Source organism: Perca fluviatilis, chromosome 17, assembly GCF_010015445.1.
Source record: "Perca fluviatilis chromosome 17, GENO_Pfluv_1.0, whole genome shotgun sequence".
In the NCBI taxonomy this organism is placed as follows: domain Eukaryota; kingdom Metazoa; phylum Chordata; class Actinopteri; order Perciformes; family Percidae; genus Perca; species Perca fluviatilis.
Genome location: NC_053128.1, coordinates 17,094,144 through 17,113,437, shown reverse-complemented (window position 1 = coordinate 17,113,437; position 19,294 = coordinate 17,094,144). Strand labels below are relative to the sequence as shown.

Sequence of the window (19,294 nt, the reverse complement as noted above, 5' to 3'; positions counted from 1 at the left end):
CTTTGATTTGGATATTTTTGCTGTAATGATCTAATGTAATTTGGTTGCATTTTAAATTGCCTGTTTACAGTAGATTGCCTCATCAAACTGACTGCTGGTGCTGGTACCCAGTGTCCTGTGATGATTACTCATAGGGTAGATTCTGACTGGGAAACTGTTTTTCTTCATGATAACAGAATTAGTTTCTGAGGACACCTGGTTCTAAGATGGCTGTTTGATTGATATGTTGATTAAAATATGTATTGTATTCTCACCTCCTCCCACCATTGTCACCTCTCCCTGCCATCTGCTGTATCCCTACATCTCTTCCTCAACAGCTATGCAAGAAGATGCTCTGAAGCTAGTTTTACTGGCTCTGGAGGACGGCTCAGCTTTGTCCAGGAAGGTGTTGGTATTGTTTGTAGTCCAAAAACTCGAGGCTCGGTTCCCCCAGGCCTCCAAAACCAGCATAGGGCACGTGGTGCAGCTTCTCTACAGGGCTTCCTGCTTCAAGGTACGTGCAACATGAATGAGCATACATGCATAGAAACACATCAAACACATACTGTACATTTGTGCACATGCACCGACATGTGAGCAAGCTGCACTATAAAAAAATCTTCATGAAAAAAAGAAGCTAACCACAGCTCTTTGAAATGTAATCTACGTCAAACTGAACAAAAGAACCTCAGTTTGCTGCTGTCCCAAGAACCCAAGCCATAATAAATGACCTGATTAAAAGAAGGGTATTTAAATAGATCCTCATTTACCACCACATATCCCTTTACTGCAGAGATAGTGCTTCAAATGAATACCTTTTTTATGTCAGCAGTTTTCCAAAACTTTTATTCTTGTCAGTGTACATATAATAGTTTCCACTTAATAAACTCAAAATTAGTCAAAGTGTCTGAGTGAGTTTCGAAAAACCCCTTTTAAATTGTGGATTGAACTCTTAACATGACCCTGTCTGACATTAAAGTATTATACACATATATATGTGTTGCCCATACTGATATCATATATTGCATAAAAGTCATATCTGTAACGAGGACATAAGCATCTGTGGATATATTTTCCATGCATGCATGTGTGTATTTCTGTGCCTGTTATCTGATTACAGACATTGCTGGTAGGGCAGAAATGCCAGCTATCTGCTCCTGATGTAACAGCAGTCTATATTTGCTCTTGTTGCCCCGCCTTGCAGGACAGAGACAGACAGCTCAGAGATGCAGAGAAAGATAGTGCATGAATACAGAGAGAAAACAGACAGAGGATGGACAGCAGCAAGAGCTCCAATAATGATGAAATCTGATTCTGTTGGGTTGTGATTTTGACTGTAACAGATCTGTAAGTGATACAGCAGCTGGTTGTGTGTGTTGGTGTCTTATGATGATTGCTCATAGGGCAGATTCTGAACAGGGGGGAATCCCTTTGTCTGATCTGAATTTGAGTTTGTGAGTCTGAAGACACCACATACGTACAATCTGACTGGTCGGTAAATTTAGTTACATTTATTTGGAAAATTGCAAGGATGACTCTTAGCCTCCCATACCAAAAACTGTTTTATTTTACAGGAATAAGTCACCTTAAAATGAATATTTCATTATACCATTAGTTACTCCAATGTCACTAGTTAACGCTGTAATGTAATACACACTGAGGGCAAAATGCAAAAAAGTTCTGCACCCTATTCATTTTTGAAAAGTACATTATAAGTAGATATTCTCAGATAACAAATCAGATTTTCTGCCCAAATAAACAAATACTTTCTTGAATACAATAAAAAAAAAAAAAATCATCTAAATTTGGGCACCTGGATAGCTCGGTTGGTAGAGCGGGCGCCCATATATAGAGGTTTACTACTCGACGCAGCGGGGCCCTGGTTTGACTCTGACCTGCAACCCTTTGCTGCGTGTCATTCCCCCGCTCTCTCCCCTTTCATGTCTTCAGCCCTGTCAAATAAAGGCCTAAAAATGCCCAAAACATAATCTAACTTTTCATGCCAGCAGACATGCCAAAATGTACAATTATCAGTCGTGTATTGTACAAGAAGGAGTGAAGTTTCATTTTGGGGTGAAGTGAAAGATTATTTTATTGGTTCTGAATCTGTATCAAGGACAAAGGTCTTACAAAAGATAATAATCTGTCCATACCCTCCTTCTCTTCCTCGCCTTTCTTCACACTCTCCTGTCTCTCAATTCCCCCGCTTCCTTATTCTCTCTCCGTCCATCGTCTGTTAGGTGACTAAGCGTGATGAAGACTCCTCACTGATGCAGCTGAAAGAAGAGTTTCGAACGTACGAGGCTCTCCGGAGAGAACATGACGCTCAGATCGTCCACATCGCCATGGAGGCGGGCCTACGAATTTCACCTGAGCAGTGGTCTTCTCTGCTGTACGGAGACCTGGTCCACAAGTCACATATGCAGTCCATTATTGACAAGGTGCCAGTATGATTCATATGCCAGTTAGGCTGTCATTCCACTTGCCATATAAGTTTCAGCATTCATTATTGATGAACTAAATTTGGAAATTTCACACGGTCGGTATAACAAGCCTGTAGAGAACGAGGCACAGGGCAAATACATTCGTCTTTTCTTTATTTATTTTTTGAAAACTCACTCTCTGCTTCTATTTTCTGCTCCAGTTGCAGTCTCCAGAGTCGTTTGCAAAGAGCGTTCAGGAGCTGACGATCGTTTTACAGAGGACGGGAGACCCAGCCAACCTCACCAGCCTTAGACCACACCTAGAGCTACTAGCCAACATAGACCACAACCCAGGTAATTCTGTTTGTTTAACTGTATTCATCTGAATGCATGCGAATGAGTCTGAATGATTCACACTTCTCAGAATAAAAGGGCTTGTTCTGTTACACAAAGATCATTAATTAGATTGAAAAGTAAAGAAAATGGGCACTTACATACCAAAATGCAATTAACAAGCAAAAAAGAGAAGATAAAATATACAGATTTATTTTGTGTGTAAAATGTTTATAAAAAAAGTACAATGACAGCAGGGTGTTAGAGTTTAAAATCTTATGGCACTTCTTTTCAATTCTGAATTGTAGTTTCTTGGTTAAACTTAATTATTATATTGTCATGAAACAACTATTGGATGGATTGCCATGTTGCCCTTTTCATGTAGCCCCTCTGGTAAAATTTGTCCAGTAGGCTACTTTGTATTATGAGCAAATCTAATCAGCCTCAGCTGTACTTTGTGTTAAGTGCTATTTAGCAAACATTAGCATGTTAACATGGTAAACTAAGATGGTGAACATGGTAAACCACCACCTAGGCATGTTATAGCATTGTCATTGTGAGCAGCATGTTAGCATGCTAATGTTAGAGTTTAGCTCAAAGCACTGCAGTATTTTAACCTTTATTGATACGCGGGGCACCATCATATACATACTCTTCTTTTGCTGTCCTTTTTAGTTAGCATACTGTATAATGGATATAATGACAAACGTGTGTGCCCTGTGCGTCAGATAGAGAGTTTGCCCTGATTTAATGGTATCAGGATGTCTAATCTCAATTTATGTTGGATACATGTAAAATTCTGTCTAGGTCTAAGCCTTTATGAGACCCTGTACAGTGATAATAATCTCTTATTAACAGACTCTGTTATTGATCTGTGTGCAGATGCCCCGGCACCATCATGGGAGGAGCTGGAAAGTGTGATGCTGGCTGTAAAGTTGGTTGTTCATGGACTAGTGGAATTCATACAGAACTTCAGCAAGAAGAGCCACGATGCTCCCCAGGTACACTGATAGGACGAGATTGTTACAGTTATGTTATTTAAAATAGACAACAGAACAATGCAAGAAATGTGAGGAGCTGAAGGAAATGTGGGAGATCATAAACATAATATTTGCCCAGTGGAAAAGTGCAGAAAAGTAAAGGGGATAAGTACTACTAACTCACTACATATCTTCAAGAATTCAGTATTATCCCTTCTCAAAACATCATGTTGCTGTCTTTAATGGTATTGTCCGATAATGCAGCTACAAAGACTGAAACTGGTCACTAACAGTACATACAGTATAGTGGAGTGAATAGTGGCTGAAGCGCTCCTGTGTGTCAGCATCAGCTCTTGTCAAACAATAAACAGAGAATGAAGTTTAAAACAAACAGATACAGATTATTGCAAGCTATATATGAGTAGGCCTACATTCAGAATATAGTTTTCTTTTTGTTTTTTGGCTTTTTTAATACAGCTACAGTAAAAACACTGTGTACCACAAAGGTGATTATAAAGGTCAAATATATATTTTTTATTTTAATGCTGCTCTGTCCACACCTGTCTGTGGAGTTCGACGTGTGACGTGACATCATTCATTTGTGCCAGCACAGTGTCTTTGACATTTGTTTGACATCCATCTTGAAATTTTGAGACTTTTCCCTTTCAACATCTACAGTAACGAGTTGTAACAGTCTGCAAAAAAACATTGAATCACCATGGATATAGTTAATTAGGGGTTAAGAGTAAACATTAACTAACATCTTGACATGAACTTTACAATTACTGTATAACTGATCATTATTTAGTATCACCCATGTGTTATAACTATCACGACTTACAACTTTAGACTAAGGGCCCTATCTTGCACCCAGTGCAATTGACTTTGTATCGTTCCTATTTTGCACCCGACACACAGCGGACTTTTCCCTCCACAGACGCACGTTGGTAAATTAGGTAATGAACTTGCGCTCCCAGGGGCGGTTCAGCAAAAAGAGGAGGCGTGTTCAGGCGCAAACATTCCCTAGTGCTATTTTGCAGTTTCAGAAAACAATTCCGCCACTGACCAGGAAAAACCTGGTCTAAAGTCAGTGGCGCTAGTCTAAAGTCAGTGGTGCGTTATTCAGATGCTATTTTAGGGGCTCATGCTTGGCCATAATGTAGCGTGTGCACAACGAGCATTCACTTTGCTTCTCTCAGCTACACGGATGCAGCAGTTCCCATTTTTGCAAACCATACATAATTACAAGGAAAAATATTACTTAAAAAATGACTTCAGGTGTTTGGATAGGTCAGGAGGCACTTTACAGTACAGTCCTCAAAATGTCACAGCATACTTTGTGGCTGGTTGTGTTTTACACAACATTTCCATGAATCATGGATGTGTTGATGACATTAATGAGGAAATATTAGAGGACTTAAGGAGACGTGATGTTGAACTGCCGACGGGATTGGACACTTGAGAGTCCGGGAGTGGCGATGCGCTCCTGATGGAGCGGGTGGACAGAGATGGAGTGGGGGCAGGAGGAAGGGGCACAACAGGAGCAGGTGGTGCGTTTGGAGGACCACGCTCCATGGCTGCAGCAATCCTCTCCAAACTTGAGGAGATGCACCCGAGAGGCCGCAGCAACATCGCCACCCGGCTAAGACGGGTATTTATCCCATCCCGGACAACTCCCGCTGGCGTGCGCCAGGCAAATCCGCCGTCATAATAGCAATCCGCCATGGAACAAGCGCGCCTGCTCTTAAAGGGAATGTGAGATGACGCTCTGATTGGTTTATTGGACGTTACGCCCAAACCACACCTAGCTACTTCAGACCAACCCATTTTAGATTTGCGTTGGGCGCAAGAGTCATTTATCCGCCGGTGTAATAGCAACAGCGCCCGAGATCCGCCCACAAAGCTACTTGCGTTTGGCGTTTGATAGTTGCGTTTCAGATTGTTAAAATAGGGCCCTAAGAGTCATACGTTAATCTTAATTTATCGAAGACTTGCATGCATTAGTTTTATTTTACAGTTAATGTGCATTCTATCTGTGCATTTTACAGCCTCAGGCCAACAGCAAGTACAAGACCAGCATGTGCCGAGACCTTCGTCAGCAGGGAGGCTGTCCCAGAGGAACCAACTGTACATTTGCACACACACAGGATGAGCTGGAGAAGTGAGTGCACACTCACATACACTCCGAAAGACTCACTGTATTCAAGATAGAAAAATTTGCATTTATAGTTAGATAAAAAAATAAAAAAAAGTTTGACAGAAGTCTGCTTGTCCAACCATGGTAGTTATTCTAGGTTTTATAACTGCAAAATTACACCCTATTAACTAAAGTATCTGTATATGAGGAAGAATCTTAAATTGAATAAAATGAAACAAATTACATTAAGGGTTTGTAGCCCAAGATTCACTTACTCTGCCCTGTAAAAAAGGCCTTTAGAGTTTGTCTTCTGTCCGCTCTTTGTTTCTACACAGCCTTCCCAAAGTCCCCTTTTTAATTAGATTTTATTTATCTAATCATAAATGTATTTACAAGAGGATTTACAGGAGGTCCTGTGGGAATATGCAATCACAACATGTTTATTAAGATGTTCTCCTTTGAGCAAAACATAACCCTTCCCCATTGTACTGAATTTTGCGTTGTCCCTTATTCTCTTTACAGATTTAGACTGAGAAACAAGAAGAGCAGCAGCGTAGGCCGCGTATTCCCATTAGCACCTGGGGTTATGGGTAAAACCTTCACCATGGATGGCAGCATCCACTCAGATGTGTCTGCAGGCATGGGGCAGGGGCTCAAAGGCACAGGGGAGAACGCAGACTCCCTGACAGAGGGAATGCCCGGCCTGACTCACCCCCAACTGATCTCCAGAGGGGCTGACATGATGGAGGAAATGAATAGAGCGGTGCCAAATGGATCCAATGATGCTAAAGGGTCCAACGGGCTAACTACCAGAAACTCATCAGGGTCCACTGAACAGTAAGACTATTCATCGACTTATTCTCTGATGCTTGCTCTTGTTGGCTTTTAACCCCATGACCAGCCGAATATTAGTCCAGTTTAGCATTACTGTTATTGTTGAGTCAGATCGCAATAAGTTATTAAGCAATAGAAAAATAAACAAAATATAAATGATTATTTGTGTGTCAAAACATGTGGTTTTCTTTTATTTGCATTTGAATGAATCTAGTCAAATACACATTTACAAGTCACCTGATATGTGGATCTGCACACATTGAATATTTTGCATATGATTTTGGCAGAGAAGTGATGTTGGGACGGTCTGACCTTAGGTATGTCCAACTCATTCATGTGTTCATTCTTTCTTTTTATGTTGTCATTCTGTCCATCAGGAAGCCCATCTCACCTCCCAGGACTCCAGTCAGCCACTCCTCAGCATCGTCTCCTTTGACAACAGTTGGGCGGGGTGATGGTGGCACTCTTATGCCCAAACATGGTCAGTTCGTGCTGCGTGCACCACATCCTTCTCAGGCGTCAGAGCTGTACTATCAGGAGCCCCACGCATACGAGTCACCCCACTATCAACCAACCTGTGAGTCAATTTTTAAATAAAAGCTTAAAAAAAGACTTGATTGTTGTCTTGAGAAAGTGCAAATTTCTCTTCTTCTCTCTTCTCTTCTCTTCTCTTCTCTTCTCTTCTCTTCTCTTCTCTTCTCTTTTCTTCTCTTCTCTTCTCTTCTCTTCTCTTCTCTTCTTTCCTCCTCCTCCTCCTCTCCAGCAGGTTCCTACTACCAATCTACTCTTCATCCTCCTCACAAACCCTGCATGGCTCGCTTTCTTCGATCCACCAACGTCCCAGAATCCTCTCTGCCGCCCTCGATTGGCCCTCCATCATCTTCCTACCCCAGTGACCCTCAAGCGCCACACCCACCTTCCTCCTCTTCTTCGGGGTACCCGCCACACCCGCCTAGAGATCGGATGGGACCTACTGCCTTCCATCACCACCCGGGGCAGCCTCAGTATGGGCCTCTGGCTCCTGCTCATGGTGTTTATGCTCCCCTCTATGACAGCAGGAGAGTATGGAGGCCTCAGGTGAACCTTCTGATAATTATCATATTGCTGTTAATTTGATCATTCTGTAACTTACACTAGTAATGATGATTTTTTTTATCATTAACAGCTGTACCACAGAGAGGATGCCAGGAGTAACTCACTGCCTCCAGAGGTGCTGCATTCCTCTGTCTACCAGCCTCCACTCAGGGAGAGATTCAACTCTCTAGACAGCAACTACTGCTCCGGAGCTGAACACCGCGCAGGGCTACACAGGGTAGGTCAAATAATGCAACGTCTTGGCCGTGGGGAATACTCACTAACGACACATAGTCGTTCAAAACCTGTACCAACCGGCTGTTAATTAGCTACAGCTTCTCCCACTTGTTTTAGTGATGTTTATTGCAACGTTCGTAGCAGTGCAAGCACAGCATCTATTTCAAGAGCGTAATACCTTAGAAAACTGTGTATTTTAATTATTAAGTGGCCATACTATAAGAGAGATAATCCACTCTGAGCCATGCAATAATTAAAAAATAATGCTCTCTGCCAAAGATCTGTTTTAATCAATGCTGGTTTATCTTACATTTTAAAGATTTATTGCTGCATTCTCAGCAACATTTCCTTTCCTTCGGTTTCTCTTTTTACACCCACATATCATCTCACCTCTACCTTCCCTGCCAGCCACAGAGCTGCAGTATGTCGCTTCAACATCCTCTGTAGTCCTCCCACTTCTCACCCAAATATGTTTCTGCCTCCCCCACTCTGTTCTCTCCTTCTCATATCATCATATATCATTACCAGTATGACTACTGCAGTTCTACAGTATATTTTACAATGCTGTCTGGTAGAGCTGGGCAATATATCGATATTATATCGATATCGTGATATGAGACTAGATATTGTCTTAGATTTTGGATATCGTAATATGGCGTGTTGTCTTTTCCTGGTTTTAAAGGCTGCATTACAGTAAAGTGATGTCATTTTCTGAACTTACCAGACTGTTGTAACTGTTCTTTTATTATTTTCATTTACCCACTTAGTCATTGTATCCACTTTACTGATGCTTATTTATCACAAACCTCATTGTGTAAATATTTTGTGAAAACACCAATAGTCAACACTACAATATCGTTGCGGTATCGATATCGAGGTATTTGGTCAAAAATATTGTGATATTTGATTTTCTCCATATCGCCCAGCCCCATTTTTAAGCAAGACATTTTTCTTAGTTGTGCAGGAGAAAACAAACATTTTATTATAGTAACACCTATACATTGCAGTGCCATAGTCCTGCAATGAAAATATTCAATATACTGTACCTTTTGTGTCCACCACCTGTATGTACAGTATATGGTGGGAAAGACAAAAGTTACATTACACAACAAGCTAATACAAAACAACTAACGACTACAGGAAGTTTTATTTTTTTAATAAAGAACATCAGAAGCTTGACAATTTGTTTATTGGAGAGTTGTTGTATTGCATTATATTGACCAGCTTTTTTATTGTTTCCACCCCCACATCTTCAAAAAAAGCTCCTCTGTCTGCCCCGATGTATAGATCTACACCAAACATGAAATGCAATCAGAGCACCTGAAGTTGGAAACAGATTGGGAGAAGATTGATTACAAATATGATTCAACCGAAAACTCAAAGTGCTGTATTAGTAATGTATCTGCTAGCAGTCTGATTTGGTTCTGAATTGTAGTTGTCAATAATGGCTTCAGTCAGATGTGTTAATTATGTAAAATGTTTAAATATATTATGATGTAAATATTATATTAATTATCTGTTCATTCTGTCTTGTCCAACGCTCCGTTGTCAGGATTATGGCCGTGTTCCTCTCGGCTACGAGGATCTGTTCAGAAGGAAGCAGGAACAGTGGGCTCATCACCACCACCATCACAACACCAACAGGCCCTCCCAGTCCTCCCCCATCTTTACTATCGATTTTGGAACTGAGGTAGAAGATAAATGAGAGAGACAACATATGTACGCACATGAACACAGAAAGTGTTTTAAGCATGACAATTACAATTTAAATGCCACTGTGACCAGTTTGGTAATAGTGTCACTGCAGACACCTGAAACTGAGAGTGATCAATTGTGTATTTTACCATTTTTAAAATATGTAGGAACTACAAAGCTATCCTAAAAGCTTCCACCTCAGCTGTCCCCCATTGCTATTTAAGGGGGAGATAGTTGCTTAGCAACTGTGGAGGGAGACATCACAGCGATGCACAATTGTGGTGTATGTGCATGTGTGGGTGGGTGTGTATGTGAGCGAGAGAAAAAGAGAAAGTGAGAGGAGAGACTTTAACAAGCAGTGACTCAGGCTTTTACCAGAGTAAAGCTTTGTTTAACAGCACGTCAGATATGTGTTCGTGAAGACGTCCGCTTTAGAAATCACACACTTTTTATGTGTTTGCACACTGATCTCAATTTAATTTTGATGCCTCTGCATAACAAGCATAAGCAAACAAGATCGTCGGTGAAAAATACTGGCTGTTTTTTTTTTTAATGATATCCAGGGCTCGTCACGGGGATGGCAGCAAAGTGGCAGCAAGTCAGCACTGGCAGTGAGAGAATAAACTCAAATTAGTCTGCATCGGTATGAGGTGTATGAGCCCTTTTAAAGGCCCTGTATGTCAAAAAGTGTGATCACCATGTCTGTTTTGATGGTAAAGCAGGTCGAGGTGCCATATAAATACTGTAAAAGTATCAAAATGCTCAATCCACAGAGAAATACACACAGCCCGTATTCAGAAACTGGGCCTTTAAATGAGCCGTCAGGACCTCCGTTTTGGGAGGGGGGCTTAAAGAGACAGGTGCTAAAACGGACCGTTCAGACAGGATAAATACAGGTATGTTCAGACAGACAGCATGAGAAAAAAAGCATGTAAACTTGTTCTAGTAGAAACCCAAAATACAAGTATGAATGTGAAAATTAGCATGATACGGGACCTTTAAAACTTACACCTGAAGTTTAATATTCCTTTCTCATGTGACATTGAGAACCATAAAGACTCATCATTCAAACCTCTGGGCAATTTAGAGTGAAAATTATCCTATAGTGCCCCATGTATTGAGCAAACAGCAGTGTGTCTCACCATCATTATTAAATATCTCTCTCTCTCTTTCAGCGTGTGGAGAGCAGTGGAGGCCAGTGTGTGGGGTGCAGGTTCAGAGACGAGGAAAGTTTAGCGCACTACTCTCCGTGGTCCTGTGGTACCATCGGTCCCTGCCTCGGCTCCTTTGAGCCTGAAACGCTTGCGCACACCTCGGCTCACTCCTGCTCAGAGCACTCGGTGAGACTCTTTTCACACCCAGAAGTAGGCGCAGACACACATCCGAAGACAAATTCCATTTTTCATTTCAGTATCTCTGCGACAGTGTATGGATGTGTTTGAAAGGAACCATGTTTTTCTCATGCAGGAGTCGGACAGTAATGAAGCTGGTGGTGGCGGAGGCGGTGGCAGTAGTAGTGGTGTCGGGAAGCGATGGCTGCAATCCTTGGATCACTACCGGCGCTTGAAAGACGAGGACCCTATCATTCCCTTTAGTGAGGGGCCCATTATCTCCAAGTGGGGTGCCATATCCAGGGCATCTCGCACGGGCTACCACACCACCGAACCTATCCAAGCCACGGCTTGCCAGGGCAGCGCCAACACCACACCCATCAACTTCAAAGGTTAGGAGGGATAAAAGCCCTTTATTATTCATATGTCACCATGATGATGTTTTTTATTTGGATTTATTTATTTAATTTAAAGCTATAGTGCATAGCTTCTGTCACCCTCGTGAGGAATTCTAAGTAATGACAACAACACTGTTGGCGCATCCACGTGACGCAAGCCTTCGCTGATCGCGCCCCTACCCCTCCTCCACGTTTATCTCGTTAAATCAAGGGCAACACAGATGCTAAAAAAAGCATGATGGACTCTTCAGAAGAGGTAATTATCTTGTGATTTGTATGTCCTCTTTGTCTCCGAAGCGGAACGCTGCTGTTGTCTTTTCTCAGCTGTGATGTAAAACGCATCACTCGAGCTTCTGCGCGAGAATGACGCCGGACGATTTTGTAAACATAGCCATACTGAGAGAAATACAGAGATAATTTTGTGAAGCTGATAGGCTTAATTAGCTTTGTATCAACTCATTTGGCAATTGCTTGAATTAAACGGACGTTCATTAATATAAAACAGTCGCGCACTATAGCTTTAATCTGTTTTTGTCTCGTTTATTTTTAAGTCTGTATATTAAAGTTGAATATCTCATCCTGTTACTATAATGCATCTGGTTTACTATGAACTGTCCTATATCTGTAAAGCCCTTTGCAAACTGTGTTAATTATACAGATGCATAAAACGTGACACATGTGTTTTTTTATTATTATTATAAGGTAAATGTTGCTTTGATGTCTCCATTGTTTACATTTTTATTTCTTTGTTTTAGATTACAACCACCACTTAGATCACAGTGACTACAGGTGGAGCTCCAGAGGATCAGACTCTTCCAGCCACTCCAGTTTCCTAGAGAGGTACAACATCTTATTTTCCTTCGTTGAACTATGGGGAAACACACAAACTCCACATGGAAAGAACAGAGAAATTGAATAGGAAACCATTCAAATCTTAAAGTTCACAATGTGCTACAGAAAATTATGTGAGCATGATGAAGGCAATTTCCCAGTATTGGTTAGACTTCTATCTGCTAAAACCCCCCTGGGCACACATGGAAGTTCACTCCTTATTGTTTGTAACACATTTGCTCTCACTCTTCCTCTCTCAACCCTCTCGCTTATCTCGTTGTGCTACAGTTGTTTCCTCTCTGTGGTCAGACTAAAAATAGTGCTGCTAGCTGGTTGGTTAAAAAGCTACTGGGCAGCCAAGAAACACTGATGCCTCTTATGAACAAAATTTTTTCCAATTCACTCACATGTGATTTTAATAACCATTACCAGGCCATTAACACACAATGTATTTTATTTTACCTTCATTATTCCCACGATATTGATACCAAGAAATGTACAATTTTAATGTGCTAAACTTGGGAAAAAAAGGGAACAATTCTCTGTATCTGCATGTGTTTTAGTGAGCAGCTTTGTGCATCAGAACATCACTGCTGTCGAACCTCAATAAGCAGTGGAGAGAAAATCGTGTCTGATCTGCAAGTTTGTCAGACCGCCTACAGCCGGGATCGGGGCCAGGCCGAGAGCGAACCGGACCCAGATCGAGACATTGAGCTTGAACTGTGCGCTCTTGACTTGGAGGATTCAGACCCCCAGGACATCAAGTCTCCGGTTGGTATGATGATGTAAATCACACCAGAGTGATGGCACATATACAGTTCAAACACATGTTGCTGGATTATTTCTGAAGGGATGTTTTGAAGCTAAGAGTTCAATTTGCCTGACTTCAGTCTAAACATTTTGAGTGAAAGACTTCTATATTGTAAATAACAATATTAAAATATTCAAGTTGAACCTTACCTCTTTATCATCTTTGCCTCTCAGGAGTCTTTAGACCTGGCCACCCCACAGTCTCAGGATGCTTCCCATCTCCGCCCACCACCCTGCTCCTCTCCCCTCCTCTCTTCTCCTGTGGAGGAGCAGCCCCAAACGGAGGGTTCTTCGACAGAAAAGATGGATGCTCACCTGCTTAAAAAGATGGCCTTCAGGTGAATTACCATGGTAACCGGTGTTTCACAGGATCACCCTCCCTCAGTCGACTTTGACTTGACTTTGATTTCCCTCTTTCATTCCATTCTTCCTTCCTTGCTCTCTTTTTGTTTTCCAGGAAGTCTCTGTCTCCTGGAGGGTTAGTCTCAGGAGGTCTGGGTGTCGGCAAGCTTGTGCTGCGTACTGGACCTCCTCGACTGGGGGACACTTCCACCCGGGCTTGTCCTAAAATGCCCGGGACAGAGATGCTACTCAATGGAAGCTAAAGGGACACAAAGTCAAACAATGACCTGTGGCAAGCTAGAGCTGAGCCCACAACCAGATCCTGGTTAAAGGGAATACCATTTCATTTTAGCCTTTATATATATCAATCAGATGCCTAAATAAAACTTGACAGATATGGGTCAACAGTCTGTGCTGCGCCACGTTGTAAGAGGCAAGGAAAAACACATTGTCCTGCCTCCTGAGTGGAGATTTTCACCAATGTGTAGCTCCACAGAGAATTTAGTGATATATTACCGTTTATGCCCAGTAAGGCACATGTCCAGTTTGCCCTTATAGTAGATGCTGGACTTGCGTCCATGTTAGCAGTTTCAATCCGGGGTCACATTTAGAAGAAAGGTTGGAGATCTTACACCATCTACACCACATGATTGCTCGTTTTACATGACATTACACTGCTGAGGTTTAAACATCATCTAGTTAGTATTCAACATGACTGACAGAGACACACTTATGTTCGATAGGTCTTTTTTCACATCATTTCACATGGTCCATCACACAGCAAAAGCCTATACAGTAGGTGCCACTTTTCTATGTTAATATTTTCCTTTATTTATTCTTCATGTTTTATATGTAGTGTGAATTGACAGCAGGGACTGAGATTACAACGTTTCCTACCAAATTCTGCCTTGCTCCCAGGACTGAGGTTTGGTATCTGTGATAGTAAATATTACAACATCAAGTCATTTGCTTTATTATTTTAATAAAGTTATACATATAATTTACTGTATGTAATTGCTCTCTTGCTTTTGTCTGTTTCCTCCAAGACAGGCACTGGTTTAGAGACACTTAGCTATCAAAAGGTACATTAAACAAAACCTCATGAATATCTGACAATTACTTTTCAAGTTGTGCAATCGCTTTACATGTCGAGGCATTTGTTTCCGTAAGCTGCCATACATGGTAATGCCCTCATCCAGCTCAGTGCTCATGATTTAGTCTATAGCCTTTGTTGTATTGCTACATAACACATTTTTTATAAGTATTCCCTGAAAAATCAAGAGGTAGACGTAATAATACTGAGAATAAAAAATGGGCAGGGCACTCCAACCTGCAGAAAACAGGGGTCTTCAGTATGCTGATACTCAAATAACCTCTATCTTTTATGAGTCATTTGTTGACTTAATTTCCTCGACTGTCATGAGATCACAGAACACAATGACACAGTCATAAACTGAATGTGTTAATGATCATTGAAATCAGTGCAAGACAAATACTCACTGGATGTCAGAAGGGATGACAACAAAACAAAGATATGTATACATGTTTCAGTCCATACCATACTAACTTTATTAAAGGTGACTTGTACTGCATAACTAAAGAATACCAATTACCAGGTGTGGGACAGAAATAGTATTTCCAGCTGCAGATGGAGCTAATTTAGTAGATTTCTATACGAGCCACATCTATCAATCTTGAAAACTATTGTTTCATCTTTGTGTGCCTGTAGCATTTATCTCACTGCTCTCTCTCTCTCTCACACACACACACACACAAACACACACACACACACACACACACACAAACAAACAGTACATGTGTGCTGTCATTCACACACAGTCGACACAAACATGCAATACAGTGGCCTTTCTCTCCTTGGTGTTATACAGACCTAAACATTGGGCTCTACAGTGACTTTTGTCCATGCCCACTGACAGACTCCTGTCATGTTTCAGAGGTGTTATCTTTCATGTGATCTCAGAAACTGGAAATCCCATTTTTGTAAGCTAATGGCATTTTCTGTGCTTTCCAGTCCGGTCACCTTTATGTACAATGTACAGTTAACAATATTCATGCATGATGTTTCAAGCTGAAGCCTACAAAAGTGAGGGACACCACTTCTTGTGTTTTGTCACGCTGTATCTCTGTTTAACTTTTTTTTTCTTTTTTTTTTTAAGTTTTGGTTTCTTTTATTTGATGCATTGCTAACTTCTGTGAAGTTGTTTGTCGGGGTATTTTGTATCAGGATCTTTGTTACTCTTGTTTTGTTTGCTATATTATACATCACAGTAAATTGATCGTCTTGTCTAATGTTTTCCCTGTTTTCCGGCCATCAGATGTGCTGTCATCAGTACGCTGTCTAGTTCACTGTAATTTTGTGCAGTGTTGGCGATTTCCATACAGCCCAGCCTTGCCTCACTCCCTTTTATACAGTAGATATGAGGCATCTTGCCATGTGTGGCTCTTAATGACTTTAATAAATAACGTGAAAACATTAACCAATTATACAGGATTTAAAGTCATGAGTTTGTTTACACCCTATTCTAAATCTTATTAGATTTGTGTAGAATGAGAAAAAGAGGGCAGACTAATATTTTATTCTTTCCAGCTTCCTCTTTCATTTCCTCTCACCTAAATTACTGTACCTTTTCAAAAATATTCCTCTCAGATTATATATCATATCTAATTTTAGAGGATGGCAGAATGGCTGTACGTGTGAGGATTACTTTATTAACCCGAATGAACAATGAAATAGTGGACTGGTAACCTTTTTGGGGTTTCTCTCTTATCTTCCACCCAACATATGCTGGGAGAAGCAGGGAGACAAAGTGAAGAATTGGACTGAACAATTCAGTGTAACACTCTTTTGAAAACTGAATTTCTGAGATGAAAAGGCAAGAGCTGGCACAGGGATTTTGCTGCTCCAAGTCATGAAATTAGCTCAGCTACCTACTGTCGCTCTACATCTGTTTACAACTTCACCTTGGAAGTCATGTAACGTTAAGTGCCATGTTGTGTACAGTACAGTACAACCAATTCCTGCAATTTTCCTACAGTTTTTCATATTCTTCAACTGTAAACTATTTGAGGAGGGAAAGGCTCAGTCGTGTTAAGGAGTGAGATACTTCTCGTGTAGTTCTGCTTTGTTCCATTAGAGGAGGCTAGATCTGTCTGAATTGCTCAGGGAAGACTTAAGTTGCTCAGCTACTTTGGCTTTTTCTATATTTATCACTTAAATATTCTGTGGAAGTATTTGCCTGGATTTTACTTGCTGATAACTGACCATTTCACCCAAACTATACATTTGTCAGAGATTATATTGTTTGCCAGTGTTTACTTTTGCCTCTCAATATCAATATTGGCTTTGCTATTCCTGTTCCCATTGGAAAGGGCTGGGCGCTACTGTATGTAAAAACAATATTGTGAGTATTGAACTAACGTCAAAGTGATTCTCCCAGTTTCCTTTAAAGTGTCTATAGAGCACTGCTGTAGTGGCTAATTGCACTGCACTAATTCCCACCCCGTCACTGCCAGCAGGTGCACTCTGCCACCCCACCACCACCCCATCCTCCCTGCATCCTGCGTCATGCATGCGATATAGTCCCTCTTGTGATGGCGGAGGAGTATTGATGATTCTGTAGTTGTGATACAACACACCCAGCGCTGTAAGAGTTCTGCACATGCCCACTGTGTGGCCACGTCAAGTGCTGAAGTTTGCTTGCAGCATTTTACTTGTTTGCTCATGAAAATTAATTCTGGTTTGATAGAGATTATATTATTATTATTATGACTATTATTGCTTTTACCACATTTGGGTTGTTGTGGGATTTTTCCTTCTTGGTATATCTCGGTAAGTCAGCTTCTTTGTTTTGAATTTGAGAATTTGCTGACATTTTTTATTAGACAAGAAAGTGTCTCATTATTCTATATTATATGGAAAAAAAGCCTGTTTGTTGATTGTGAAACATATGATGATGATGTTTTCTGACTATTCATGTCTGTATTAGACATTTTATTTGCGAATCTATTGTTCGATTGAAATGTAAATGAACTATTAAGAGATGGTACACATCCGTCATTGTATACAGTCTGGCACCATCATTAGATGGATTTATAGTATAGATGCTCATTTATACAACCTGTGATAATCAGATATATTTAAATGTTTAAGTCATTGGGGCAGCTGTGTAATGTTTCAGAATGAGGAAAATAAACTCCTTAGAGACAGCATATTGAAAATGTCCCCATAATGAATAATACTGTTACGTATTCCATTTATTTCCATGGAAATATCACATTGTGAAAGGTTTCCCTTTTACTGATTGTATGGTAATGCAGGACTGAAATAAGTCAAACCTAAGATGATAATGATTTATGTGCTATTCCTGATTGATGAAACGGTTTGAGTATTGTTAGACTGACTGACTCTTCTGTGCATTTTCTAGCTAATTCATCTGTATTAGACTGACTGACTTACAGACAGCTTGGCCGAGCAGCTTACTGCTTCTGTGTTGCACTGAGAGATGGAATTATGAAAAAGGCACAGGAAATTGCATGCCACAATAAACCAACAACAAATTATGTTTCTTTGTGATTCCTTTCATCATTTGTGAATGTCCTTTTATGATAGAAGATGACAGATAACACTATCACTTCATAGGCCTTGAGACAGTATACAATGGTTCTCTTCTTTTTCAATATACAATCCAGATATATGTGGAGTAGTTATACCTATTTCTCCGAAATTCTTTAGAGACCATGTCAGTAGTTCAATGTAAAAAATGTGGCGGCTGCATCACTCATACACTTTATTCACCTTTGCTCATGGCTCTTGGATTTCCGGGTATGAGACCTCTCTCGCTGTCTCATGCAGTAGTGTTGTGTCAAGAAAACCAGAGGGTTAACAAAATACAAGAGGGTGATAAAACTCATTGGGAAAAAATCAGAGTGGGAATTGAATGAGAGGTCACAGTCAGCATTAAACTGTCCTTCAGAAACCATCTAACTAGCTTTGTGGGTATGTGTTGTATATGTAATGAGCAATGTAGTGATTTGGATTTTATTATGGTAAAAAAGGAGAAGAAAAATGCTTTATGTTACCTGGTCCAACTACGAAACAACAAGCCCTGACAGGCTGGACAGGAAGTGCCAGCATGACCACAACACAGTGTGTGTGCTTCTCACAACTCACTGCTGTGCAAGCTACTGCCCAAACTGCCAAATTATGTGAGTTAACATAAGAGTTTGAACTGCTGAAGGAATGTTTTTTCTGATGTGTAATGCATTTCAAGAAAAAAAGAAGACAAAATGAAAATTGCAATTATTGGTCTTGGTAATTAATTCATCATTAAGGTAAGGTGTGATGGTGCTTTGGTGGGTCTGAGACAAAACACTGTGTATATATATATATATATATATATATATATATATATTTTTTTTTTGCCTCATAAAGGTAAAAAACAGGACTTGCTGTGTCTCTATGATCCTATCCTGTCCTATTCATGGTAGCCTACTCATGGACATTGCACCGTCATCACGTGCTGTAGTAGGGGGGCCTGCCTTGATAATACTGCATGGTGGTCTGGTGTTGGCTCGTTACGCCACTGGTTTTGGATTTTTACGATTCTGATTCCAATCCCATTTCTTCCTTTTGATTCCGGTTCTTATCAATTCTCGATTCCGATTCTTTGAGGGGTGGAGTTGAAACGGGTCACATGCTTATTTCACAAATAAGAGGAAAGTTTTATTTTGATTCAATGGTGTTTTTTTATTTTTTCATTTTAAGTATTTTCATTTGTCCTGCACCTGCCAGAAGGTGGGATGTGCACACAGTTACTTTAAAATAAGGGTTGCAGTTTTACCAGGCTTTTTCAACGTAAAATAAAGCCAC

The 19,294-nt window shown here is 40.6% G+C and overlaps 1 protein-coding gene across 6 annotated transcripts in view; it reads left to right on the top strand.

Annotated features, from left to right (window-relative positions):
- The window catches only part of rc3h2 (ring finger and CCCH-type domains 2), a 28,692-nt gene extending 10,705 nt beyond the window's left edge, over window positions 1-17,987 (top strand). For 4 of the 6 annotated variants that reach the window (XM_039779767.1, XM_039779771.1, XM_039779769.1 and 1 more), the window contains 16 exons: window positions 318-493; window positions 2,220-2,420; window positions 2,624-2,756; window positions 3,618-3,736; window positions 5,764-5,876; window positions 6,375-6,689; window positions 7,064-7,263; window positions 7,450-7,763; window positions 7,852-7,998; window positions 9,550-9,687; window positions 10,868-11,032; window positions 11,160-11,415; window positions 12,177-12,261; window positions 12,816-13,023; window positions 13,237-13,400; window positions 13,520-17,987. In XM_039779767.1, the coding sequence (XP_039635701.1) occupies window positions 318-493; window positions 2,220-2,420; window positions 2,624-2,756; window positions 3,618-3,736; window positions 5,764-5,876; window positions 6,375-6,689; window positions 7,064-7,263; window positions 7,450-7,763; window positions 7,852-7,998; window positions 9,550-9,687; window positions 10,868-11,032; window positions 11,160-11,415; window positions 12,177-12,261; window positions 12,816-13,023; window positions 13,237-13,400; window positions 13,520-13,667 (2,882 nt within the window). In that variant the 3' untranslated portion in view covers window positions 13,668-17,987. Of the gene's footprint in view, window positions 1-317; window positions 494-2,219; window positions 2,421-2,623; window positions 2,757-3,617; window positions 3,737-5,763; window positions 5,877-6,374; window positions 6,690-7,063; window positions 7,264-7,449; window positions 7,764-7,851; window positions 7,999-9,549; window positions 9,688-10,867; window positions 11,033-11,159; window positions 11,416-12,176; window positions 12,262-12,815; window positions 13,038-13,236; window positions 13,401-13,519 lie in introns of those variants that run through there. The other 2 variants (XM_039779770.1, XM_039779772.1) reach the window with 2 other exon arrangements.
- Window positions 17,988-19,294: the final 1,307 nt, after the last annotated feature.